We start from the raw sequence: 26,856 nt of genomic DNA, 5'->3' as shown, positions 1-26,856 counted from the left end.
CAATGGTTTATTGAATCTCGATTGTAGTGTTACACATTGGTGCCAAAAGATACGAGTTAAATGATGATAGTACCACTTACTTGTGGCACTGCCGCTTGAGTCATGTTAGTATGAATTTCATGAAGAGGCTCCATGCTGATGGATCTTTACTCACCTGATTTCGAATCACTAGTGACATGCAAATCATACCACATGAGCAAGGCCTTGTTTTCATTGAGATGAAACAAGATAGTAACTTGTTGGAAGTGATACATTTTGATGTATGCAGTCCAGTGAGTGCTGAGGCACGCAGTGGATATCATTATGTTCTTACTTCACTGACGACTTGAGTAGATACAGGAGTATTTACTTAATGAATCACAAGTCTGAAATATTGAAAAGTTCAATTCTGTTTCAGAGTGAAGTTCGTCGTAACAAGAGGATGAACTGTCTACGATATGATCATAGAAATGAATATCTGAGTTACGAGTTTTTGGTACACAGTTAAGACAATGTGGAAATTGTTTCACAGTTCATGCCACCTGGAACATCATGGTGTGATGATGTGTCTGAACGTCATACCACGCACTATTTAGTATGGTGCATGATGTGATGTATCTTATCGAATTACCACTATCGTTTATGGGTTATGCATTAGAGACAACCACATTCACTTTAAATAGGGCACCGCGTATTTCCGTTGAGATGACACAGTATAGACTGAGGTTTAGAGAAATGTAAACTGTCGTTTCTTGAAAGTTTGGGGCTTCGAAACTTATGTGAAAAAGGTTTTAGTCTGATAAGCTCGAACCCAAAGCGGATAAATGCATCTTCATAGGATATCCAAAACAGTTGGGTACATCTCCTATCTCAGATCCGAAAGCAAAGTGTTTGTTTCTAGAAAAGGATCCTTTCTCGAGAAAAGGTTTATCTCGAAAGAATTGAGTGGGAGGGTAGTAGAACTTGATGAGGTTATTGAACCATCACTTCAACCAGTGTGTAGCAGGGCGTAGGAAGTTGTTCCTGTGGCGCCTACACCAATTGAAGTGGAAGCTGATGATGGTGATCATTGAGCTTCGAATCAAGTTACTACAAACCTCGTAGGTCGACAAGGTCGCGTACTGCTGCAGAGTAGTACGGTAACCCTGTCTTGGAGGTCATGTTGTTGAGCAACAGTGAACCTACGAGTTATGGAGAAAGCGATGGTGGGCCCAGATTCCGACAAATGGCTGGAAGCCATGAAATCCGAGAGAGGATCCATGTGTGAAACCAAAGTGTAGACTTTGGTAGAACTACTTGATGGTCATGGGACTATTGGGTAAAATGGATCTTTAAAAGAAGACAGACGATGATGGTGATAAGTCACTATTAAGAAAAGCTCGACTTGTCGCAAAGATGTTTTCGACAAGATCAAACAGTCGACTATGATGAGACTTTCTCACTCGTAGCGATGCTAAAGGTCTGTTAGAATTATGTTAGTTGTTGATGCATTATTTATGAAATATTGCACGTAGGATGTCAAAACATTGTTTTCTCGACGGTTTCCTTGAGCAAACATTGTATGTGATACAACGAGAAGGTTTTGTCGATCCTAAAGATACTAGCAAGTATGCAAGCTCCAGTGATCCTTCAATGGACTGGTGCAAGCATCTCGGAGTTGGAATATACACTTTGATGAGATGATCAAAGATTTTGGGTGTGTACAAGGTTTATGAGAAACTTGTATTTCCAAAGAAGTGAGTAGGAGCACTATAGAATTTCTGATAGGTATATGTGGTTGACATATTGTGGATCAGAAGTAACGTAGAATTTCTGTAAAGCATACAAGATTGTTTGAAAGAAGTTTTCAAAGGAGTACCTGGATTACGCTACTTGAACATTGAGCATCAAAGATCTATGGAGATAGATCGAAAACGCTTAATAGAAGTTTCAACAAGATGCATGCCTTGACAAGTTTTTGAAAGAGTTCAAAATAGATCAGCAAAGAAGGAGTTCTTGGTTGCGTTGTGAGGTGTAAATTTGAGTAAGACTCAAAACCCGACCACGGCAGAATAAAGAGAATAGACGAAGGTCGTCTTCTATGCCTTAGCCGTAGAATCTAAAGTATGCCATGCTGTGTACCGCACCTAATGTGTGCCTTGACTCAAACTCTGTTGAGGGTACAGAGAGTGATCCATGATTGAATCACTAGCAGCGGTCAAAATTTATCCTTAGTAACTAATGGACTAAGGAATTTTTCTTGATTATGGAGGTGGTTGAAGAGTTCGTCGTAAAGGGTTACGTCGATGTAAGCTTTGACACTAATCCGAATAACTATGAGTAGTGAAACGGATTCGTATAGTAGAGTAGATATTTGGAGCATTTCCGAATAGCACGTAGTAGCAGCATCTATAAGATGACATAAAGATTTGTAAAGAACGCACGGATCTGAATGTTTCAGAACCGTTGACTAAAACCTCTCTCACGAGCAAGACGTGATCAGACCCCATAACTATATGGGTGTTGGATTCGTTGGAATCACATGGTGATGTGAACTAGATTATTGACTCTAGTGCAAGTGGGAGACTGTTGGAAATATGCCCTAGAGGCAATAATAAATTAGTTATTATTATATTTCTTAGTTCATGATAATCGTTTATTATCCATGCTATAATTGTATTGATTGGAAACACAATACTTGTGTGGATACATAGACAAAACACTGTCCCTAGTAAGCCTCTAGTTGACTAGCTCGTTGTTCAAAGATGGTCAAGGTTTCCTGGCCATAGGCAAGTGTTGTCACTTGATAACAGGATCACATCATTAGGAGAATCATGTGATGGACTAGACCCAAACTAATAGACGTAGCATGTTGATCGTGTCATTTTGTTGCTACTGTTTTCTGCGTGTCAAGTATTTGTTCCTATGACCATGAGATCATATAACTCACGAACACCGAAGGAATGCTTTGTGTGTATCAAACGTCGCAACGTAACTGGGTGACTATAAAGATGCTCTGCAGGTATCTCCGAAGGTGTTCGTTGAGTTAGTATGGATCAAGACTGGGATTTGTCACTCCGTATGACGGGGAGGTATCTCGGGGCCCACTCGGTAATACAACATCACACACAAGCCTTGCAAGCAATGTAACTTAGTGTAAGTTGCGGGATCTTGTATTACGGAACGAGTAAAGAGACTTGCCGGTGAACGAGATTGAAATAGGTATGCGGATACTGACGATCGAATCTCGGGCAAGTAACATACCGAAGGACAAAGGGAATGACATACGGGATTACACGAATCCTTGACACTGAGGTTCAAACGATAAGATCTTCGTAGAATGTGTAGGATCCAATATGGGCATCCAGGTCCCGCTATTGGATATTGATCGAGGAGTCTCTCGGGTCATGTCTACATAGTTCTCGAACCCGCAGGGTCTGCACACTTAAGGTTCGACGTTGTTTTATGCGTATTTGAGTTATATGGTTGGTTACCGAATGTTGTTCGGAGTCCCGGATGAGATCACGGACGTCACGAGGGTTTCCGGAATGGTCCGGAAACGAAGATTGATATATAGGATGACCTCATTTGGTTACCGGAAGGTTTTCGTGCATTACCGGAAAAGTTTCGGGCTCATCGGTAGTGTACCGGGAGTGCCGGGAGGGGTGCCGGGGACCATCGGGAGGGGTGTCACGCCCCAAGGGGTCTCATGGGCTATGGGAAGAGATAAACCAGCCCCTAGTGGGCTGGAATAAGTTCCCACTAAGGCCCATAAGGTTTGAGAAGGAAAACACACAAGGTGGAAAGAGTTTCCAAGTGGGAAGGTGGAATCCTACTCCAAGTAGGATTGGAGTAGGACTCCTCCACCTCCAATTTCAGCCAAACCTTTAGGTTTTGAGGCTGCCTCCTCTCCTCCCTCCCACCTATATATATGGAGGTTTTAGGGCTGATTTGAGACGACTTTTCTCACGGCTGCCCGACCACATACCTCCATAGTTTTTCCTCTAGATCGCGTTTCTGCGGAGCTCGGGCGGAGCCCTGCTGAGACAAGATCATCACCAACCTCCGGAGCGCCGTCACGCTTCCGGAGAACTCTTCTACCTCTCCGTCTCTCTTGCTGGATCAAGAAGGCCGAGATCATCGTCGAGCTGTACGTGTGCTGAACGCGGAGGTGCCGTCCGTTCGGTACTAGATCGTGGGACTGATCGCGGGATTGTTCGCGGGGCGGATCGAGGGACGTGAGGACGTTCCACTACATCAACCGCGTTCTCTAACGCTTCTGCTGTACGATCTACAAGGGTATGTAGATCACTCATCCCCTCTCGTAGATGGACATCACCATGATAGGTCTTCGTGCGCGTAGGAAAATTTTTGTTTCCCATGCGACGTTCCCCAACATGATGTTGATGTGAATGATGTAGAGTATATGTGTGTGTGTGGAACTTCCCCACCTTTGCAAAACTATGCACCTTCACATGTCTATATGTGAGAGGGCATGGAGTTTGTGTGTGGGGATAGTTCGGTAGATGTGCTTGTGATGTTGATGTGCATGAAACAAACATGGGGTTCAAACCCCCATGTCACTTTGTCATTGTGCACATAAAACTCACCTATGTAATTGACATCTTAGAAGCATACCTTATGGAGTTGCATTTACGTTTTGTTGGAAGTTTGGGCTTTGTTTCCATGGTATAGGAGGAGCCCAAAGGCATGGATCTTGGTGTGTTAGTTGTAGGGGTTTGTGCTCAACACCATAGTGGTGTCAATCACCTCTTGGGAACTTGTGAGTGCAAACTATGCCTAGACAAAGTGGGCATGTGGCTGGAAAATTCCAGATTTTTGAACTCTGAAAATTTCACTAAGTCTGGAATGCTGAAAACATTTTCTTCCCCTGTAGATAAGGTTGTGCTGGTCATTCTGTTGAGAACTGGACTTAGTTCAGTGCTAGTGTTTTGAATCTGGGATGTTTGTGAAGCTTCCTGTCAATTTTCAAGTCATTTGGAGTCCAGTAGCTTGTGTTTTGGTTGCTGTCAAAAAGCTTCAGAACAGTAACAGAAACTCAGGTGCAGGAATTTTCACTAAGTCCCTGTGAACTGATGGTTTTGGGAAAGTTTGTGGCCTTGTATCTTCTAGAGTTTAATTCCTTTTGCTGTGATTCTTGCTGGAGCTTGTAGTGTTCTTGGTTGGAAACAACCACATATATTATTTGTCATATTTGAAGACCTGTAGCTATGTTGCATGTGGCTCACAAACAGCTAAGATGCAGAAACTGGCAGATTACGTAGTTTTGCCATTTTGTTCAAAGTTTGTGTTTAATTATTGTTGGGGTGTTCTACCTTGCTCCATTTCATTCATGTTGGGTTAATATATGTCTTGGCAACCTGGGGACACCAGATTTGTGCCAATTGTGTGTGTGGTGATGAATCTTTCACGTAGGGCTTCATATCGTGTTTCGTTGATTCCCGTTGATCCGTAGCTCCGTTTGCAAAGTTCTTTACATGGTTTTGCACCGTTTTTACGAGATGCATCTGTTCATATCATTCCCATGCGTGTCCAAATAGTTTAGTGCAAATTTCTGTCCAGGAACTTGTTGTAGGTTATCTTGCTTGTGCTAGTGTTAGAATAGTGGTGCATGCTCAACTTTCATCTCATGCATCATGTGATTGTTGCATTTTGTGGTGCTGCTGTTCATTGGCTGTTATTCTTGTGTTGGGTAGCACCGGGAGCGGAGAACGAATACGTGGAGTCAGGAGAGTACGTGCAGGACGATCCAGAACCATTCCAAGCTGAGGATATCACAGGCAAGATGACATGACCTTGATCCCATATCTAGACTTGTTATGTTAGTTTCGATTCCACGTCATATTTCTCGCTGCCTACCACTGAAAATATATTGCCTCTTCATATGCCATGAGCCTAAACACCTTACTCTTTCCTAGCAAACTTGCATGGCTAGGTAGGCTTGCTCAGCTACTAATGTTAGCATTGTTAGTTGCATGTGTTTATAACTCATGAGTTGCCATGAGCTTGATATCATTATATTAATTTCTGTTATTTAATTAATGTATCTATATATTTGGTAAATGACGGGAGGCCTAGCCTTTTGCCGGGTGTCTTGTTCCGTTATTGCCGCCTTAGTTACCGGTTACCGGTGTTTGATTCCATAATGATCGCTCCTAACACGTTCGGGGTTGTTATGGGGACCCCCTTGATAAATCGCGTAGTGTTAAGGCTTGTCCGGCAGGACCCAACATTGGTACTATTTGCTAATCACTTAATAATAAACTGCATAGGGAATAGCTACCCCGAGGATTCTAATCAACAACCCGGGCCAGTGCTCCTCATGAGTGTTGGTCCAAACTGGTCTGCCTGCGGGGCCACCACAAGGAAACTTGAGGTTTGGCACCTGTAGCTAGTTCCATCCGGCGTGTCCTGAGACTGAGATATGCGGCTCTTATCGGGGTCGTCGACACGTCGGGAGGTCCTGCTAGTCTTGTCTTGCCTTAGCGGTATATCTTGCGTATAGGAATCCCGGTGAAGCTTTGGTTTTCCCCAGAGTTGAGGTTTTCTTCTAAGGAATCCGACGAGATCACGAGATTCATGATAGAGGATGCCTTTGCGGCCTGTGTTCGTTTGTGACGGACTAGTTGGAGCACCCCTGCAGGGTTTAATCTTTCGGAAAGCCGTGCCCGCGGTTATGTGGCAACTTGGAATATCTTGTTAACTTCCGGTATTAGAAAACTTAAACACAAACTAATAAAAATATGCCAACTGTGTGCGTAACCGTGACTGTCCCTTCGAAGATCTCTCTTCGATCCGGAACACGGTGGGGTTATGAATGTCGTAGGTAAGTGTTCAGGATCACTTTCTGATCAAGTACTCACGACCGTTAGCATAGAACTCTGTCACTTCTTCTTTTGCGTAAGCTAGCCACTTATTCAACCTTAGGATGCAGCAGCCCGAAACACTTCACCCCTTCCTTACCCAATGACATGACTAGATCTGGCACCAAGGCCTTAGATTGCTGAGTCCCCGTGGCTCACGGATTCCTCCGAAACCTCCAGCAGGTACAGGTACCCCAGAGGCAGAGGATCCCGACGTCACCCAACTGGCGTGGCAGTACGACGAGGAGACCGATCGCCTTTACGTGAACTATCCAGAAGACTGAGTCGTGGTCGTGATCGTGGGCCCGCAGTGGGTAGCATAGCATTTCCCTTGTTTTGTAGTCCGTATCGGAACTACCTTGTTTGTAACTGCGTTGTACTCTGTATTTTTATTAAGAAGACAGTTGAATCCCAGATTGTCTACTTTATTTATTATTATGTGCTATGTTTACTTGCTTGCAAAACACTTAGATGCGCTCCTTTCCTATTCGGGGGCCTCGACCCCCAGATCGGAAAGGACCGCATCTTGGTCGTTACACTAATGCAACATCTAAAATCCTGGTTGATGGAACTCCTTCATATATGCATCTAATACTCCTAACATCAACTGTATTGAAAGTAACAGTCCCATGTTATATGCAAAACAAATTGCAGAGTGCAGATCCATCATGAAAGTAGTTTTCTCTGTGTATGTTTCTCTTAAAACTAAGCAAGATACAAAAAGAAGGAAATAAATGCTTGTGATTAGGAAAATGATGCACCAGGGGGAGTATATAGATACAAAAGATCAAACGATGCAAAATAACTGGAGGAACACAATATGAATCCCGAGATCACCTACATTGTTACCAGGATGATTCTCGCGGTGACAGGTGGGCTGGTCGAGTATGTGATCGTCTTCCTAGAATCCCAGTCATCAAGGATGTCTGAATGTTCATCCTGTCATTTAATTTGGTCGATTGTTGAGCCATGAACAAAAAGTATAACTGAATAATTACACACGTCATGATTGTATTTTGATATGCTTATAAGATAACACTTGTACCTCTCACATACATCCAACTATGGGTCATCATAAGGTTCATGTTCCTGCAAAAGAATAGGAAAAGCAATGAGCAATTTAATCCGAAGAAGGAGAAGATCAACAAAAACTACAGGAAATCAAAAACAGCTAGTTGCCATGTCAAGATCCTTAATCAAAAGCGAACTATATATATTAGTTCAATATAAAACGGCAATATGAAAAGCATACTGATTAGGAAGCATTAGTTAAGCCAACATATGATTTCTCCTTCCTGACTACTTTATCCTTTCACATTCAGCTCCCTGAGCTCCTCCTCTTTGTCACATGTATCTTGGAAAAGTAGTCATCATGAAAGCTTTAGATGGAGTACAAGGGGATTCCATTAGCTTTAGAAAAATTCTAGTACTCCCTCCGTCGCAAAATAAATTCTAGTACTAAGCTTGAGACAGTTATTTTGGGACGGAGGGAGTACAAGCGAGCGTTCCAGTAGAAGCTGATTAGTTTTGGAATCCACACCATACACAAATTAAATTCTATTTCTGTTATATAACTTATTAAACCTTAGCCGACTTCATTGCATGCTTGCAAAGGTTTCCCTTCCTTGACCAGCTACAGTCACACAATGCAAGCTCAGAGCTTGGGTTCAGAACGGCATGGGACTTCTCCTTGTGTTTCTGGCAGACCACTCTAGCACAATTGCCTTCAATTACAATACCAGAATCTGGAATTTGCAATCCCTGCTGCAATGGGTTTGGGCCGGTTTTCCACTCACTCCTCCAGTAGCGAGAGAAACTGTCCTTCCCAGAAAATTCATCCAACCAATAGTAAGAGTGAACCTTTGTACCCAACTTGTGAACCAACCAGTCTGCACGTTGGTAGATGCTTTCATCTGCCTCATTCAACAGCCGAAGTTTTAGCAGGTGGTGGTACCTCTCAATTGCTGAAGCTACCTCAGCAGTAGCCAACGGGTTGGTCTTCAAGACGCTTGTCCATGCCCCTGGAAGATATTGAGATTAAAAAGTTGGATAAGAGAACTTATCAAATAACTTGTAACAAGTAAAATCCAGGTACGGCCAGAAAAGCAAGGTACATGGACCAACCAAGTCTTGGAAACCATAGAGCTTTGAAGTAGTCTACAAAGCCAGAGCAATCAATAAAATCTTCCAGGAAGGCCTGAAATAATTCTATATCACCGTTTCCTCTGCAGATGCTGGATATTGCCTCCCCAAGTCGTTTAGACATCATTGAACGCCTCTCAAAATCTTAACACTTGTTCATCAATTTTTTATGCCAAGCGTGACGGACACGCCATAAGGAAATCAACACCAGGCACAGAAACACTTCCCTGTTCAGCAAGCAACATACTCAGGCACCACAAACCCAGGAAGCAGTACAGTGGCACAGAAGCATGAGTTACCTTATAGTGCGCACATCAGTCAATGGATCATCAATAATGAAGCCGCTCAACTGCCATGTCGGGCCTTTTGTACGAACACGATCATATAGAGCACCCATCCATCTATGTATTTCACCATGTGTAAAATTGGGAGTTATGATCCAAGCAACAGGAATTGCATTTTTCTGCTAGTCGAAAACAAGGATGCTATGTACAGGATACTGCAAAATGGCAAACAACGATACTACTATGAAATCAAGCAAACTAAACAGCTATGAAAAAACAAAAAATGAACCAGATGACATTGACAGACCTTTAACTTGTTTGTTCCAAACTTTGAATCGGAAGCCAGTAAACTGCGGTTGCCATACTGAATCATCTGCTGTAGTTGCAAATCTGTCTGAATGCCCAGGACAAAGGTATCATTATCGGAAAAATCTTCAAAGAAAAATACACAGTCCTGGTTATTTTCGACCCACCTGTTCATACTAACAGCATCGTCAAGCCTGTCGGCACCGTCCCCCGGCACCACTGCCAGAGGAACGCCTCGCCCCGGAGCGTGTCCCGGGCGAAGCCAGCGTCCATGGCCGCGACAAACGCGCCTCTGCGAAGGCCGGAGTTCTGGAACACTTGCCCCTTGGCGGCGGTGCCACCGCACCCGCATGAGAGGCCGGCGTCGACGCGGCGCGCGACCTCGGCCAGCGTGCCGTCCAGGGCGAGGGTGAACTCGACCTTGCAGTTGCTCCTTAGGGCGACGCCGGCGAGGCGCGGGAAGTCGTCGCGGAGCGGGGTGAGGTTCGCCGCGCCGGCCCACACGAAGGTGCCGTCGCGGCCCCGGTCGCCCGCCGCTCGCGCAGCGCGAGCCCCAACGCATCCGCCGGGTCGAACACCTGCCCCGGCCACAGCGGGTAGCCCCTGACCTTCGCCCACACCATCCGGGGCGGCACGAACCCGGAGCCCTCCTCCTCCTCGAACGCGCAGCCGTAGCGCGCGCGCCCGCGCCGCTCCTTCTCGGGCGCGGCCGGTGGCGGCTTCTGTTGGGGAACGTCGCATGGGAAACAAAAAATTTCCTACGCGCACGAAGACCTATCATGGTGATGTCCATCTACGAGAGGGGATGTGTGATCTACGTACCCTTGTAGACCGTACAGCAGAAGCGTTAGTGAATGCGGTTGATGTAGTGGAACGTCCTCATGTCCCTCGATCCGCCCCGCGAACTATCCCGTGATCAGTCCCACGATCTAGTGCCGAACGGACGGCACCTCCGCGTTCAGCACACGTACAGCTCGACGATGATCTCGGCCTTCTTGATCCAGCTAGAGAGACGGAGAGGTAGAAGAGTTCTCCAGCAGCGTGACGGCGCTCCGGAGGTTGGTGATGATCTTGTCTCAGCAGGGCTCCGCCCGAGCTCCGCAGAAACGCGATCTAGAGGTAAAACCGTGGAGATATGTGGTCGGGCTGCCGTGGCAAAGTTGTCTCAAATCAGCCCTAATACCTCATTATATATAGGAGGGAGGGGGAGGAAAGAGGCAGCCTCAAACCCTCAAGGTTTGGCCGAAATTGGAGGTGGAGGAGTCCTACTCCAATCCTAGTTGGAGTAGGATTCCACCTTCCCACTTGGAAACTCTTTCCACCTTGTGTTTTTTCCTTCTCAAACCTTATGGGCCTTAGTGGGAACTTATTCCAGCCCACTAGGGGCTGGTTTATCTCTTCCCATAGCCCATGAGACCCCTTGGGGCGTGACACCCCTCCCGATGGTCCCCGGCACCCCTCCCGGCACTCCCGGTACACTACCGATGAGCCCGAAACTTTTCCGGTGACCAAAACAGGACTTCCTATATATCAATCTTTACCTCCGGACCATTCCGGAGCTCCTCGTGACGTCCTGATCTCATTCGGGACTCCGAACAACATTCGGCAACCAACCATATAACTCAAATACGCATAAAACAACGTCGAACCTTAAGTGTGCAGACCCTGCGGGTTCGAGAACTATGTAGACATGACCCGAGTGACTCCTCGGTCAATATCCAATAGCGGGACCTGGATTCCCATATTGGATCCTACATATTCTACGAAGATCTTATCGTTTGAACCTTAGTGCCAAGGATTCATATAATCCCGTATGTCATTCCCTTTGTCCTTGAGTATGTTACTTGCCCGAGATTCGATCGTCAGTATCCGCATACCTATTTCAATCTCGTTTACCGGCAATTCTCTTTACTCGTTCCGTAATACAAGATCCCGCAACTTACACTAAGTCACATTGCTTGCAAGGCTTGTGTGTGATGTTGTATTACCGAGTGGGCCCCGAGATACCTCTCCGTCACACGGAGTGACAAATCCCAGTCTCGATCCATACTAACTCAACTAACACCTTCGGAGATACCTGTAGAGCATCTTTATAGTCACCCAGTTACGTTGCGACGTTTGATACACACAAAACATTCCTCCGGTGTCAGTGAGTTATATGATCTCATGGTCATAGGAACAAATACTTGACACGCAGAAAACAGTAGCAACAAAATGACACGATCAACATGCTACGTCTATTAGTTTGGGTCTAGTCCATCACATGATTCTCCTAATGATGTGATCCCGTTATCAAGTAACAACACTTGCCTATGGCCAGGAAACCTTGTCCATCTTTGATCAACGAGCTAGTCAACTAGAGGCTTACTAGGGACAGTGTTTTGTCTATGTATCCACACAAGTATTGTGTTTCCAATCAATACAATTATAGCATGGATAATAAACGATTATCATGAACAAAGAAATATAATAATAACTAATTTATTATTGCCTCTAGGGCATATTTCCAACAGCTTCCTCACCCGCCGGCGGCGTGGGGTGGTGTTGGCGAGCAGCATCTCCGCCACGTCCGCGTGCATGTGGCGGAGCCTCTCGTCCTCGACGTTCTTGGAATCCTCCGGGGCTCGCTCTGGCGCAAGAGAGGAAAACATGGCGTCGAGTGTTGGGAGGCCGAGCGGGGGGGAGGCGGCGGGCAGGGCGAGCAGGCGGTGGGCGGGGCTGAGCAGGCGGAGGGCGGCGGGCGGGGCGAGCGGGCGGGGCGAGCGGACATGAATTACTTGCGTGTGTGAGGCTGACCAGCTGAAGCTAAAGTATTCAATCCACATATTAAGAAGTTGGACACAAAGACAATTAGTTGTTTTTTCATTGGGTACCCTCATAGAGGAAAAGGATACCGTTTTTATTGCCCAGGTGACGGGTATATTACCCCCGAGTATACCAAGAGCGGGGATTACCCATCTCCAAGATGTTTGAGGTCGCCTGGCCCCCCAGGTCGGCTGGCGATAGCCGGCCCATTCGACCGACCCAAGTATGGCCGGCTCGCGATAGCCGGCCCTCCCTCAACCCACGAGTGCGGCCAGCTGGAGGTAGCCGGCCCCATTCCTGGCCCACGCGTACCTGGCCGGATGGCGGTAGCCGGCCCCATTCCTGGCCCACGCGTACCTGGCCGGCTGGCGGGGCTCGGTCGGCCGGCTGGCCCTCCGCCAGTCGGGCGGCCGGCTCCCGTCCCATCGACCGTACCATTGTACGCAGACAAGACAAGACGAGGACAGTAGTACGCGCTGACATATACCTTCATGCTGCGGCGTGATGATGGGAGGTTCAGCGAGGCTATAGGGACCCCGACCCTGACCGGGCAAGGGGGTTTTGTAGCCACGTTCCCCCTTTGTCGCACCCGCCGTGACGGCTCGGCGCACCGACCGCTGTGGCACACGACCGGCGGGTCCCGTGACAAGACCCAACCGCTGCTGGGGCCCGCAACCGCCCTGAGAGACTGGCAACCGACCCCCACCCCAAATCCTACCGTTACCATTGTACCCCTCGCTTGACTATAAAAGCCACGCCTCTGCCCGCTGAGAGGGGCAGGCTGAAACACATAGGGATCCCACAACCATACGTAGAGCACCACCCGAGGCAGCGAGACCGGCAGCCATCGCTCCGTCTCCCTCCTCACGAACAGCTCAAGGAGCAACCTTTGTACTGTGATTCCCATAAAGTTAACTAGGGGTTTTACCTCACCGTAGGGCCCTGAACCTGGGTAAACCTACGTCATGCGTGTTGCCCCACACCCGTTCCCAGACGCCGTCGGCGCCCATCGGCCCCAACCTACGAGTTAAGCCACCCCATGGCATCTGTACCGGAAATACCACGACACCAGGTCACACCACCAAGTTTTTGGAAACCAGGCAAACGGTATTTTTTGAGGATAATGAAGTCACTAAGGTTAGGGCAATTGATCTTGAGGAGAAGCGGGTGTATGTTCCATCCCCGACTATCCAAGAGAGCTTTATTCCTATGACAAAAACGCACGAGACACCTACTGGTGATCCCGAACCTGAAGTTGATCCTCAATCTCACGAGGAGCCTAAGCATAATGAAGATCCTCCTCATGATGAGGACTCCCAACCAAATGATGATCCTCAACATTCTCGGGCAAGAAGAAGTACACATACTAATGAGCCCGTGAGAAGATCACAACGAGATAAGAAAAAGGCCATCTCCAACGATTATGTCATTTTCATGTGTGAGGATGAAAAGGACTTAGGGAAAGCACAAGATCCGACTTCATATAAAGAAGCCACTAAAAGTGAAGACGCGTCCAAATGGTTGGTCGCCATGGAAGACGAACTGAAATCTATGAGCTCGAATGATGTTTGGGACTTAGTAGAAGTTCCCGATGGAGCCAAAAGGGTAGGCTGCAAATGGTTCCCAAAACCAAATATATATGACTCCAAAGGGAACGTTGAAAGGTTCAAAGCAAGACTTATAGCAAAGGGTTTTACACAGAGAGAAGGGATCAATTATAAGGAAACCTTCTCGCCTGTGTGAGTAAAGGATTCTTTCAAAATAGTCATGGTACTTGTAGCTCATTATGATTTAGAGCTACATCAAATGGATGTCAAGACGACATTTTTGAATGGTGACTTAAAAAAAGAAGTCTACATGACTCAACCTCAAGGTTTTGTCATGGAAGGAAAAGAACACATGGCATGTCGTTTAATAAATCCATATATGGCTTGAGGCAAGCTTCAAGGCAGTGATACCTAAAGTTCGACAAGGTTATTAGAACTTTTGATTTTAAAGAAAATGAAGTGGACAACTGCATATATGTTAAATTCAAAGGCAGTAGGTTCACAATTTTAGTCCTATATGTGGATGATATTCTATTGGCTTGCAGTGAGAGAGATATGTTGCATGAGACCAAGATATTTTTGTCCTCAAATTTTGGCATGAAAGATCTAAGTGAAGCCTCGTATGTCCTTGGCATTGAGATTCATCTAGATAGGTCCAACGAAACATTAGGACTATTGCACAAGGCATATTTTGAGAGAATACTAAAGAAATACGATATTCATAAGTGCTCTTCCTCACCTGCTCCCATAGTCAAGGGTGATAAGTTTGGGACATTCCAATGTCCAAGGAACCAAAATGAAGTTGATTAGATGAAGTCGGTTCCTTATGCTTCGGCTGTCGGAAGCATCATGTATGCTCAAGTGTGTACATGCCTTGACTTAGCTTTCGTAACCGGGATGCTTGGCAGATTTCAATCTAATCCAGGACCGGACCACTCGAAGGCAGCAAAGAAATTCTTGCGTTATATGCAAGGTACTAAAAGTTTCATGCTTACATATAAAAAGTCTGATAACCTAGAAGTTATTGGTTACTCAGACTCTGATCTTGTCGGGTGTGTGGATAGCAAGAAATCCACGTCAGGTTATATATTCACACGCGCTGGTGGAGCCATATCGTGGGAAAGCTCCAAGCAAACGATAGTTGTCTCATCTACGATGCAGGCAGAGTTTATAGCATGTTTTGAGGCCACTGGGCAGGCTATATGGCTAAAGAATTTCCTTCCCGGACTTAAAGTGGTTGACAGCATTTCCAAACCACTGGCATTGTATTGCGATAATGAACCCGTATTTTTCTATGCCAATAACAACAAGTCAAGTGTTGCTGCCAGGCACATTGACCTAAAGTATCATGTTGTTCAACATAGAATCCAGGATCAAACTATTAATGTTAAGCATATCAGTACGACACGTATGCTTGCGGATCCGCTCACTAAAGGCTTACTACCCAATATATTTTGTGAGCATGTAGCTGGCATGGGATTATTGAAAGCCTCTTGATTCTAGAATTATGAGACCACTAATATAACCACTCTTCGTTAAGTAATATGTATTCCACTTCGAAATAGGATGTGTGCTATGAGTATGGCGGTTCAATGGCATTTCATTTGTTGTTGTAACACCTTACTCTGGTATACCGTTCCTATGGAGAATGGACAAAAGTTATTGAGTCTAACGATCAAGGGGGGAATGTTGGTATTTGATCTAAGGCCCAACGGGCTGTAAAGAAAAGGAAGAAAGAAAAAAACAGAAGGATAAGAAGTAACGTGAAGGGGAGGGGCCATGATCCAACGATCGTTTCCCTCGTCACAACAGAAGCGCCCTTATCAGGGGCACTCTAACCAACAAGTGGTTTTGGTCCCCTGTCGCAAGCGCACATAAAAGGATGGTGGGCAGCCGGCACCTACGAGAGATCAATTCACGTACGGTTTACTCCTGCCCCCACATCCCTAAAACCCTAACCGATCTGGAGGAGCGCTGCACGACAGGAAGACCATCTCCAAGCTCTACCCCTGTTCTAGGGCAGTGCCGGTGGCGCCCGAAGGAACGCCGCTACCCGCTGCGACCGTATGCCCCGAGCCTGCATCACGTCTGCATCAAGCAGGTACGGGACTTCGCATCGCCTGCACCAATGGCCTCTTCCATTGGTGGTAAGAACCCAATCTCTCTCTCACTTGTTCTATTAGGTGGTCTAATTACTAGGCGTAAGATCCAGTCATGTTAATCCTACGGAATTATATCTAACAAGCATCTCTTGTTGAATGGGCTTCAGTAGCTGCTGCACAAATGATATTACTGGAGTCTTCTGTTGTTGGTATCAACAATTAATTCCTTTGCAAGCTTTTTTTTTATCAAAGGGGTTCCCCCCGTTCCATTTTATTGGCTAAAACGGAGCACAGGGTTTAAAATAGCATTCAAATTCAAAATCTAAAACTCCAGCCAGCCAGGGCATAAAAAATCTACTTATTACGAATTTAAGCAATGCCAAAACCTGGCAGCCATAGAATCAATAAGGTTTTTTCCATAGCTGGAGTGAGTCCTTAGTCCTTAACCTTTGCAAGGTTTTTTAATCCGGAAAAGGAAGGGAAAATCTCGTGGCCTCTGCACTGTTTCTCCCGTGAGGAGATTACTTCTCCTATACAACTTAAGATGATATATTACTATTTTTACTATTTTATTCCTGTGTTGCCCTCCTTTGGACATTCATTGTTGGCAATCTAGGCGTTGATAAGGGACTCTATGTACTTCCTTATCTAAACAATTCATAAGCTCTCCACGTTTTCACAGAGATCTTGTGGCGGTTGTGTATGCTTAGCTCTTTCAGGAGTTTCAATCTATATATGCTGCGATTGCTACATGTTAAACTTGGTTGCTGGCGACCATTTGAAGCAGCAGACCATGTGATGTTGGAAACGGAGGCACTCTCTTGTTCGTAAATATATCCACATTAATTCCAAAGTTTCTACATGCATTTTCAGTGATGGGCCTTGCCCGCGATGGTATGTGAGTTAGTTTCTACACACCAACGCCCTCCTGAGAGCCACATATATAATTTTGAGCTTCATCATTTGCAAGTGCTAAATAAAAAAAAATGCTGACACTCGCTCCGTGGTTGGGCAGTAAACGCTTGCAGTGGAATGGACACATAGAAAAGTCGAGGTAGGGATACAGATCATGCAAAGATTCTAGTTCTAGATGAATTAACAAAAAAGTTGATTAATTAGTGAAAGGCAGGCCCACTGTCAATAAAGGTGAGAGGACATATATACCACCTGTCGGCCACGATTTTGGATGGCCCTACACAAGCGCAGTTCCACAATATTTTTGGATAGTGCAAGGCATTTCTTGCTTATCATTAAGCAGCAATTTCCTGGTGGGCAATTATTTCATACTCCTCTAGGTACATCCATTTGAGCGACAAGATTTTTGGGATGGAGAGAGTATGTTATTACTCACTGCTGGGCTCCATCCTGAGCTCAGTTGTCATATCATCACACTTGTCTAGTATAGTAATGGAGCATAGGTACTACTATTAAACCCAATTAGTAGGTGATGAGTAAAAATGGACTCCTTAGTCGTGAGTTAATATAAAATGATGGGTGGCCTTTATTCTTGGTTTGAATGCATAATTTGAAACAATAAGGTTGTATGAAAGCATAGTTTGTGATATCCAAAGGCCCTTTTCAAAAGAGCGAAAGGAGAAATTAAAGGATGATAAGTGTCTTGTGAAACGCACAAAATCAACACATCATTGTCAGGTAGGGTAAAGCATTCTTTTCTAAGGAAAGCAGGCGTGTAAAGCTACGGATATTAATATTCTGTCTACCTAACACTAGCAATAAGCAGACGTGTAAGTTAAGCCACAACTAACTAACGTTATATATGTACGCGTTCTGCTGGCTAATAAACCCAGATAGGTCCATCCTCCCCGTCTTCTCTCGTTGTTGCGCATAGCCAGTGTCTGTCTAGCTTAGATCGACCTCCTCGATCCTTTGCCATCCATCCTCCAGGGCAAGCCGATCCCGGTATGTACTACTACCCCATCTCCCCTCTTGTGCTTCTCCTTGTCCCCGCCTCACGTTTGGTTGGCGCGACCATGGATGGATTTAGTTCTAGTTGGCTGAATGCAGTAACTATTGTGCAAATGCAATTTCATCTTACTAGGATTCAGTGTTACGACTAAACTACCACTTTTTATTGATTGTCAGTGCATTTGATGATCTACGAGCTCCATCCACCCAAAATTAGCTAAGCTAGTGCATCGATCCTGCAACCTATGGAGGCGGCTCTTATGAGTGCAGCGACAGGGGCCCTACAACCCATCTTGGGGAAACTGGCCACCCTGCTTGGCGACGAGTACACACATTTCAAGGGTCTGCGCAAGGAGATCAAGTCCCTAACTGGTGAACTCGCCGCCATGGAGGCCTTTCTCCTCAAGATGTCCGAGGAGGAGGATCCAGATGTGCAGGATAAAGTCTGGATGAATGAGGTGCGGGAGCTTTCTTACGACATGGAGGATGTCATCGACGACTTCATGCAAAGCGTCGGTGACAAAGATGAAAAGAAAGACGGCTTCTTGGCAAGAATGAAGAACTCGTTGGGGAAGATGAAGGCTCGTCATCGGATTGGTAACGAGATCCAAGATTTGAAAAAACAGATTATCGAGGTCGGTGAGAGGAGTGCAAGGTACAGGAGTCGTGAGGGCTTCTCCAATACTGCCAATGCGTCCATTGACCCTAGAGCTCTTGCTATCTTCGAGCATGCATCAAAGCTCGTTGGAATTGATGAACCCAAGGCCGAAATAATCAAACTGTTGACTGAAGAGAACTTTCGTGCACCAGTGAAACAACAACAACCGAAAATAATAACCATTGTTGGACCGGGAGGTATGGGCAAGACAACTATTGCAAACCAAGTATATCAAGAGCTGAAAGGCCAATTCATGTGTCAGGCTTTCATATCGGTGTCACGAAATCCAGACATGATGAATATCTTGATAACCATTCTCAGTCAACTGGACAAGAATGGTTTTGTCGACACAAAAGCAGGGAGCATACAACAACTCCTTTCCAATATCTCCAACTTTCTTGTAGACAGGAGGTACTATCTCTATCCTTTTTTGCTTATTGCTCTCAAATGTATACAATAAGTTAATTATAAATGTCTAATGGTAATTATCAATATAAAATAGTCATCCAAATAGTTTGTTTGACATAATATGCTGTTAGAAAATCTGATGGTTAAATGTGTGTATTGTTCATGTTCAAATTACAAATAAATCGGTCGGGTACACTATTACTTGATCATCATGTCCTAATCATGCATCTCATTAATTTATATATGAAATGGACCGATACTGATATGGGATGGGATATTGGATATATCATTATTCAAAAGCAACAATACATGGATACGACAAGTATATATAAAATAAAATAAAAATGAGAACTTTAAGATGCGAGATGAGATCAAAATAGTATGGCTTTGTTTCCAACATGCCTCCTTTTCATGTTCTCAATGATTGAATGATCCTTATTCCCCTCGATGCTCATGTGATCGACTTGCAAAATACATTTGATGCTAGTATGAGAAACTAAAATAGACATAACATTCAATTAAAAGGCATGGGAGCAATAAACAAGTTTGGCGCGAACACAATCTTGAACCAGTGAACAGCCGCTACACAATTTAAAGTAGCAATGGCGCTCCCACACATTTGGAAACCTTTTTAGGAGAGAGATAGACGTACCCCCTCGCGTCGCCTCCCCTCGGGCGACGCTAGGGGCCCCCGTAACCCTAGCCGCCAGAGCTTCTCCCTCCTTCCCCGGCCGCCGCTGCCGCCGGCAAGGCCGCGGTGGCGGCGGGCCCTGCGCCTTAGAGCCAGGGCGGGTGGTGCCGCGGAGCCCCAGCGAGGCGGAGGGGCCGTCGCGCGCGGGGAAGACAGGGGCGGCGGTCAGGGTGGCGGACCTGATGTGCGGCGGCGTTCGTGGCCCCATGGCCGACCGTGGTCAGGTTGGATGGCGGCGGAGGCGCTCCATCCGGCGAGGGCAGCGGCTGCGCGCAAGGGTGGTCATCGAGGGTTGCGGATCTGGAGTTTCCTGCCCAGATCCGTCAAGACTTGGACTTCTTCGGCCGGTGGCGCGAGGAGGATCGATGTGGGGCGGCTGGAGGCCCCTGCCGGCATGCCGACGGCGGTCTTCGTCTACATGACGTGCCTCCCTCGGTTCCATCCAGCCACGAGATCGGGGGGTCGCGACTTTCGGTGAAAACCGCGCCGACCTCGGTCATGGCGGACGATGGCGACATCTAGGACGTCGTTACCAGCCCATGGCATCGTTGTTGCAGGTCGTGGCACCACACTCGTGATGCTCCGAGGGAAACCTTAGATCTGGATTTACCGGTCGGAAGATGATGGCATCTTCAATGTCGTTTCCCTCGTGAGGGCATCGTTTTGGAGTACGTGCTGGGTGGACGGGACAAGAGGAGGAGCGGTGTTTGTTCTACCGTGAGCCATACGGTGTAGCTCGGCGGCTATGGCGCTGCGGTTGTTCGTCGACAGGCACGTGTAGGCGGATACGTGCAGGATGGTGGCCCTGTCTGGCACCGTGGTGGCGTCGACGACAGACCTCGCAAGGATGATGCGTTTGTTCTAGCTCTGGAGAGGGTACGGTGGTAGATGGTGGAGGCGGCCTCTGCGCCGGATCAGTTTGGGATCCAGTCTCAGTGGTGGCTGGGCTAGAGCATCAGACTATAGATGTTAGGATTTGGTGCGATATCTGTTTGGTATTTGGCCCGGATATTCAGCACACCTTCGTCAAGGAATAGGAGTAGCAACATGTGTTGCCTAGAGGGTGGCTTCAGACTAACTGATGTATTACTTTGTATGGTCTCTGTGAATAATTAATAAAATGGCTGTATGCATCGTATCGATGCAGAGGCCGGGGGTATATCCTCCTTTTTCTAAAAAAAAGTAGAAATGGCAGCATGATACTAGAAAATCAACAGTAACACTATATCAAATCAGCAATAACAGCGAAAGAACAGAAAATCAATAGCAGAAGCAATGATTCATTACAATTTTTTCATCATCATTTCTTGATCCATGCATATTGTCAACATATACTCTCATTGGTTCGCTAGAAGTTATTGTTTTACATTTAGGTGGAGTCAACTTTCGAAAGCATGAACTACCAATATCTTTAAAGTATTTAGATTATAAACATGAAAAACAACCTGTGCAAGTTTTTCTCCAAATATCTGACGCAGACTGAATGATCTAGATAGAGGATACACCAGGGAAAGTTCTTGTTGTATCCCCTACCAGTGTACCCCCTATCCTCACCGTTCATTCTTCCATCAAAGTTAGTGCAAGCAAATTTCTCTTTTTTGTTTATATAAAATAAAAGAACATTCAAACTCAAAACTTGCAAGATCAACACCACACAAGTACTATCATGTGTAGAAACGGTTTTGATTTTTTATAGCGCGGCACAGATTTTAAAAAATGATAGAATTGATCTGAAATTTGATAAATTTATGTTTTATCAAAATTATCAGAATCATTTATACAATGAGTGGCACTCATGCATAGTTGATTTGCAAAGTTTCAAGGCCAATTATTCTTTTTTTTTGGAAGAAACATAAAAGAGAAAATGCAAACTGAATGGTCTAGATAGAGGGTACACTGGTATAGGAGTACAATATAGTGGCCAAAGTGTGTATTTGGGTAATATGCCAATGGCAATGATGGCATCCTTTCGAATACAAATGGAGTACAACACAATAGTTGTTTTCCTCTTAACAGCACATGTTCTTATTTCGTTTTCAGGTAGCCTAGAGTCCTCGAAATTTATGAAATAGATTCGTGAATGGCGTTTATGATATAACATGTAAACCGGCAAAATTTCATGAAAAATATGAGCACTTGTGTCGAGCAAAAAAAATCTCGCAATAAAACCTCAATTTTTCATTCTTTTTGTGTAGGACATAAGATGCCATGTTTTTAGATAAAATTATGAAGGTTCACAAGTTATCTCGCACAAAATTCGTGACTATTACAATTACTTCTGGAATATTTAGTTTGACTCAAAGAAACATTAGATCTTGTGTGCTTTGGAGTAAAATGGAGCAATACCGAAGTATTTACATACATGCTATATGTAACTTTATACCAAATTACCTTTTAATATGGGATGAATTGGGTCAGTATTCATGTTGTTTAAACACTCGTGTCAGCAATCTTTTTTATCGTATGTGTGTTATCAACAAAAGAAAAATATATCTTTCATTTTGGTTTTCTGTTTGTTTTGGCACATTTTTTATATACTAAAAGTCATGCTAATATCTCATAATTCCATGTGCAGCTACTTTGTCGTTATTGATGATATATGGAAGAAGGAAGCATGGGATGTTATTAAGTATGCATTCCCCATGACCAGTTGTGGCATAATAATAACCACTACTCGTATAAAAGATGTTGCAAATTCATGCCAGTTGACATTCAGTGGCCATATTTACAATATAAGGCCTCTTCATATTGTTCACTCAAGGGAGTTATTTCAAAGAAGACTATTCAACTCCAAAGAAGATCTCCCTACATACCTTGAAAAAGTTTCTGATGAAATTTTGAAAAAATGTGATGGATTACCTTTGGCAATCATTGCTATATCTGGTTTGTTGGCTAACATAGAAAGAACAGAAGACATATGGAATCAAGTGAAAGATTCCATTGGTCATGCCCTCGAAAGAAATCCTACTATTGAAGGAATGATGAAGATATTGTCACTTAGTTACTTTGATCTACCTCCTCATCTAAAGACTTGTCTCTTATATCTGAGTATATTTTCGGAAGATTCTTCTATTAAGAAGAATGATCTGATAAGGAGGTGGATAGGTGAAGAATTCATTCATAATGAGGGCAGATATACAGCACATGAGATCGGAGAGAGGTGTTTTCATGAGCTTCTCAACAGAGGTTTGATCCAGCCAGGGATGACCGATAAATATGGTAAGGTGAAGAGTTGTCGAGTTCATGACACGATTCTTGATTTCATCATATCCAAGTCTATCGAAGAGAACTTCATTACTTCACTTGGTGTCCCCGTTCTGACAAATGGGATACAAAATAAAGTTGTCCGTCGTCTCTCTCTACACAGCAATCAAGGAAATTCAGCAATAACAACATCAGGTTTGGTGTTTTCTCATGTCCGATCACTTAATGTGTTTGGAAATTCTGCTAGAATCCCTTCATTGGAGCAGTTCAGACATTTGCGTGTTCTCGACTTGAAGCATTGCCACCAACTGGAGGATGATAATCTTGGAAATATAGTAAGGCTGCTCCAGCTGAGGTACCTGAACCTTAAGAGTACACGAATATGTGGGCTCCCGGAACAAATGGGGCGTCTAGGGTGCTTAGTGGTGCTTGATCTAAGAGGAAATCATATGATGAAGGAATTACCTACATCTATTATTAATCTTGGAAAATTATCTCATCTACTTGTCGACAATCATGTTAAGTTTCCGGATGGGATTGCGAAGATGCAAGCACTAGAGACATTGAAAGATGTTGCCTTCTCTGTGCAGCCTATGGACTTCCTATGGGGCCTTGGCCAGTTGAAGAATTTGAAGAATCTATCCCTTGACCTTGATTTCGAAGATGCCCTTTTCAACGGGTATCCAATTGTTGTTCGGCAGGAGCGCAACAAAGCTATCGTCTCTTCGTTGTGTAAGCTAGGCACGCAGAATCTTCGCTCAATGGATTGGATAAGCTTCATACAGGAACCTTTGTGTGTGCCTGCCATTGAGAAACTTATCAACTTCTATTTGGCCACCCCTCAGATTCCGAAATGGGTGAGCTCCCTCACAAACCTCCAACAGCTACACCTTCTAGCAGAGGAAGTCAACCAGGATCATCTCTGCATCCTTGGATCCTTACCCACTCTGCTCATTTTGCATCTCTCGGGAGAGCCAAATGGAAAGCTTAGAATCTGCGGTGAAGTTGGGTTCCAATTCCTGAGGATTTTTAAGCTTAGTGCAGGTTATGACCCGGTAGATCTGTTGTTTGAGGCTGGATCCATGCCGAAGCTAGAGAAACTCATGTTCAATTCTGTGTGCGGAGTTGAACCTGACTCTTTGGACTTTGGAATCGAGAACCTACCCTTACTCAGTACATTCAGATATGAAGTATTTGGTAACGATAACATTGTTAGGGCTGTAAGAACTGCCATGGAGAGAGCAGCAAGTGCACATCCCAACCACCCTAGTCTACTCTTCAGGAGACTTGGCACATATAATAATTCTTGAATGCCCGCCTTTGATTAAGCAAGCCAAGAACCAGGAACGGTGGAGTAGCCGCTGCTCGTTGCCTGGCTGATCGATTCTCAAGTTTAAGAGAGTTTAGCTCGATTCTTCTGTCTTTATGATAAACCAGTGCAGTGTATCCTCTCTGTTGGATGATGTATGATGTATGACATTCATGTAATTAGTTGAAAATATGTGCAGTCCGTGTGATACACGATTGTTGAATTTGTGCTTGGAAGCATTTTCTGTATGATTGTGATTCCCTGAGTGTGAACAAAGTTTTCTACATTGATTGTACCACCTTCGTTTTCATTGGGTAATTTTTTTTGATAAGGAGGAAACGAGCCTCCGGCCTCTGCATCAATCGATGCATGCAGCCATATTATTAAAGATAAATAAAATAGTATCTTAGGTCCACAGAGCTCAGAAAGCCCAAAGTGCAAAAGAAAGCAAGAATGAAATAGTAAACAGTTGTCACATCCGGCGTATCTAAAATTAGACTACGATGTCTATACATCTAGTCTATTATTAGCACGTCATTCAAATCGGTTGAAGATAACCCGTGCGGCCATCTTCCATCGGTTGCACCCAATATCCATAAGACCCCTGTACTCCGCAAAACTGAGTAACGACCACGTACGGATCCAAGACGTTGCTCTGTATCCTCATTCTCTTCCTCCATCACCCTCTGCATTTCATCGCCTTCCTCATCCCCATCAACAACACCAGAGCCAGCTAATAGTATCGACTGAATACTCTGCCCAGTCTCATTGTGTGGCACATAATTTGACTCTTTCTCGGCTTGGCTAGCATCCACATCCGGTGGCTGTGACCCGGATACATGACTACCCTGTCCCGGTTCATACCCCACGTTGACTTGTACGAAATTCTCCTCCTTCGCCACTGGTTGCACTAGGACATATGGGTGGATTCTTCGGTCTCTGGAACGACTTAATAGTGACAACCAATGCTGTCTCCCATCTATCGGCATCAACTCCCACTTGACATTTTTACAGGATTTGGTCCACAATGCATGAGTACTGACGGAACAGACTTCAAGATCCAGCCCAAAACTAATAGTCAACCAGTGCTTCAACTGCCTAGTGTCCAGTCTGTCTGGGTCTGAAAGTGTCAGCATGCCTTTCTTAAACTCGCTAAGATCAACCCCAACTCATTATACAAAACATTACCAAGGCCGTAATAAACAATCAAATTTATAGATTCACACATTTTCACCTGTCAGACATTGCGAGCTTGTCATTATTCGCAACGAACAAATTTATACAAAAATAAACCTACCTACACTAAATAAACCAACACTAAAAAGAACGTACAGTAAAAAATCGCACCACACCACCTTCTTCTTCCTCTCCACCTTCTTCTTCCTCTGCACCACACCACCCCCTCACCTCACCATCCACAACTCCACCATCCAAAACTACCGCATCGCACAAAATGACACCGTAGGCCGGTGAAGATGGGTAGGATCTATAGATTCCGTGGATTGAATAGGAAAATGGACGAAGGATGGAGGAGATCGGAGGGGGGCGAAATGGGGGGGGGGGAATGAGAGAGAAAAGAGAAACCAGGAAATGAGGAGGAAGGAGGAGGAAGAAAGGGGTCGGCAGGGGCTATCTAGGGGCTCTTCGGCCTCCTGGAGGCCGACGGCCCCTCTTCGGCCACCCCTAGGCCGACAGATGGCACTTCGGCCACCTGCAGGCCGACAGGCCCCCATCGGCCACCCAGAGGCTGACAGGTCCCCATCGGCCACCCACGGGCCGACGGGGTACTACTTTTGGCATTTTTAAAAACGCATACATGCTTTTCGAATTTATTACAATTTTGTATTAGTTTTGAAAAAAATCTGAATTTCTGTTACGCTCGCTGAAGATGGTGTTTCAGATGTTCAACATATATACGCCTGTATGTCCTGGAGCCACTGCTGAACATCAGGGGAAGCATCTTCGGGCGGTCTAAGGAGTTGTCCCATGTGAGGATCTTGTCCATATAGAGCTTTGAAGGGTGTGCAACCTAGAGAGGAATGGTAAGATGTGCTCTACCATAATTCAGTCAAAGTCAGCCAACTATGCCACTTTGTAGGAGAGTCATGAAGAGCACATCTTAAATACATTTCCAAATAATGATTCAATCTCTTTGTCTGCCATCTGCGTGTGTGTGTTTAGCAGTTGACATTTGTAACTTAGGGCCCCATATAGCCATCAGTTCTTTCTAAAACTGTTTGGTTAACTCTGTGTCTCTATCATATGTAATAGTCACTGGCATGTTGTGAAGTTTCACCACTTGTTGCATAAAGGCTTGAGCTATTGTGGCAGCAGAGTAGGGGTGTTTCAGGGGAATGAAATAACTGTATTTAGAGTACCTGTCCACCACCACCAAGATCACACTAAATCCATTTGATTTAGGTAAGCCCTCCCCAAAATCCATGCTTACATCCTCCCAAGTTCTGGTTGAAATTGGCAAAGGATTCAGTAGCCCTGAATACTTCCAGTTTTCATGTTTGGCTTGTTGACAAATCTGACACTATTGCACAAAGTTTTGCACATCTTGCTTAATCCCATTCTAGTGAAAAAGTCTCTTCACCCTCCGGTATGTGGCTTGAATTCAACTGTGACC

General features: G+C 45.1%; 2 protein-coding genes across 7 annotated transcripts in view; one reads left to right on the top strand and one right to left on the bottom strand.

The window, feature by feature from the left end:
• LOC123404627 overlaps nucleotides 1-9,773 on the bottom strand; it is a 37,630-nt gene extending 27,857 nt beyond the window's left edge. The window contains exons 1-6 of one of the 5 annotated variants that reach the window (XR_006611872.1): nucleotides 9,576-9,773; nucleotides 9,284-9,483; nucleotides 8,967-9,211; nucleotides 8,095-8,863; nucleotides 7,888-7,931; nucleotides 7,684-7,768 (exon numbers count right to left, since the gene is read on the bottom strand). Coding sequence is in view for 1 of the 5 variants with exons in the window: in XM_045098567.1 (XP_044954502.1) it covers nucleotides 7,905-7,931; nucleotides 8,427-8,863; nucleotides 8,967-9,111 (609 nt within the window). In the remaining 4 variants the exon portion in view is untranslated. Of the gene's footprint in view, nucleotides 1-7,585; nucleotides 7,782-7,887; nucleotides 7,932-8,094; nucleotides 8,864-8,966; nucleotides 9,212-9,283; nucleotides 9,484-9,575 lie in introns of those variants that run through there. The other 4 variants (XR_006611871.1, XR_006611870.1, XR_006611869.1 and 1 more) reach the window with 4 other exon arrangements.
• Nucleotides 9,774-17,833: 8,060 nt separating this feature from the next.
• Nucleotides 17,834-24,522, top strand: LOC123404160 (disease resistance protein PIK6-NP-like). 2 transcript variants are annotated; one of them, XM_045098078.1, is made up of 3 exons: nucleotides 17,834-17,948; nucleotides 18,132-19,023; nucleotides 22,287-24,522. In XM_045098078.1, the coding sequence occupies exons 2-3, from the start codon at nucleotides 18,200-18,202 to the stop codon at nucleotides 24,223-24,225; spliced, it is 2,763 nt and encodes a 920-aa protein (XP_044954013.1). In that variant the 5' UTR covers nucleotides 17,834-17,948; nucleotides 18,132-18,199; the 3' UTR covers nucleotides 24,226-24,522. The 2 variants fall into 2 exon arrangements, with proteins under 2 accessions (XP_044954013.1, XP_044954014.1); XM_045098079.1 differs by lacking the exon at nucleotides 17,834-17,948 and having other exon boundaries at nucleotides 22,287-23,772; nucleotides 23,960-24,072.
• The last annotated feature ends 2,334 nt before the right edge of the window (nucleotides 24,523-26,856 follow it).

This window comes from Hordeum vulgare, chromosome 6H (genome assembly GCF_904849725.1).
Source record: "Hordeum vulgare subsp. vulgare chromosome 6H, MorexV3_pseudomolecules_assembly, whole genome shotgun sequence".
NCBI lineage: Eukaryota > Viridiplantae > Streptophyta > Magnoliopsida > Poales > Poaceae > Hordeum > Hordeum vulgare.
The sequence above is the reverse complement of the archived record's forward strand: the minus strand, read 5'-3'. Positions and strand labels throughout refer to the sequence as shown.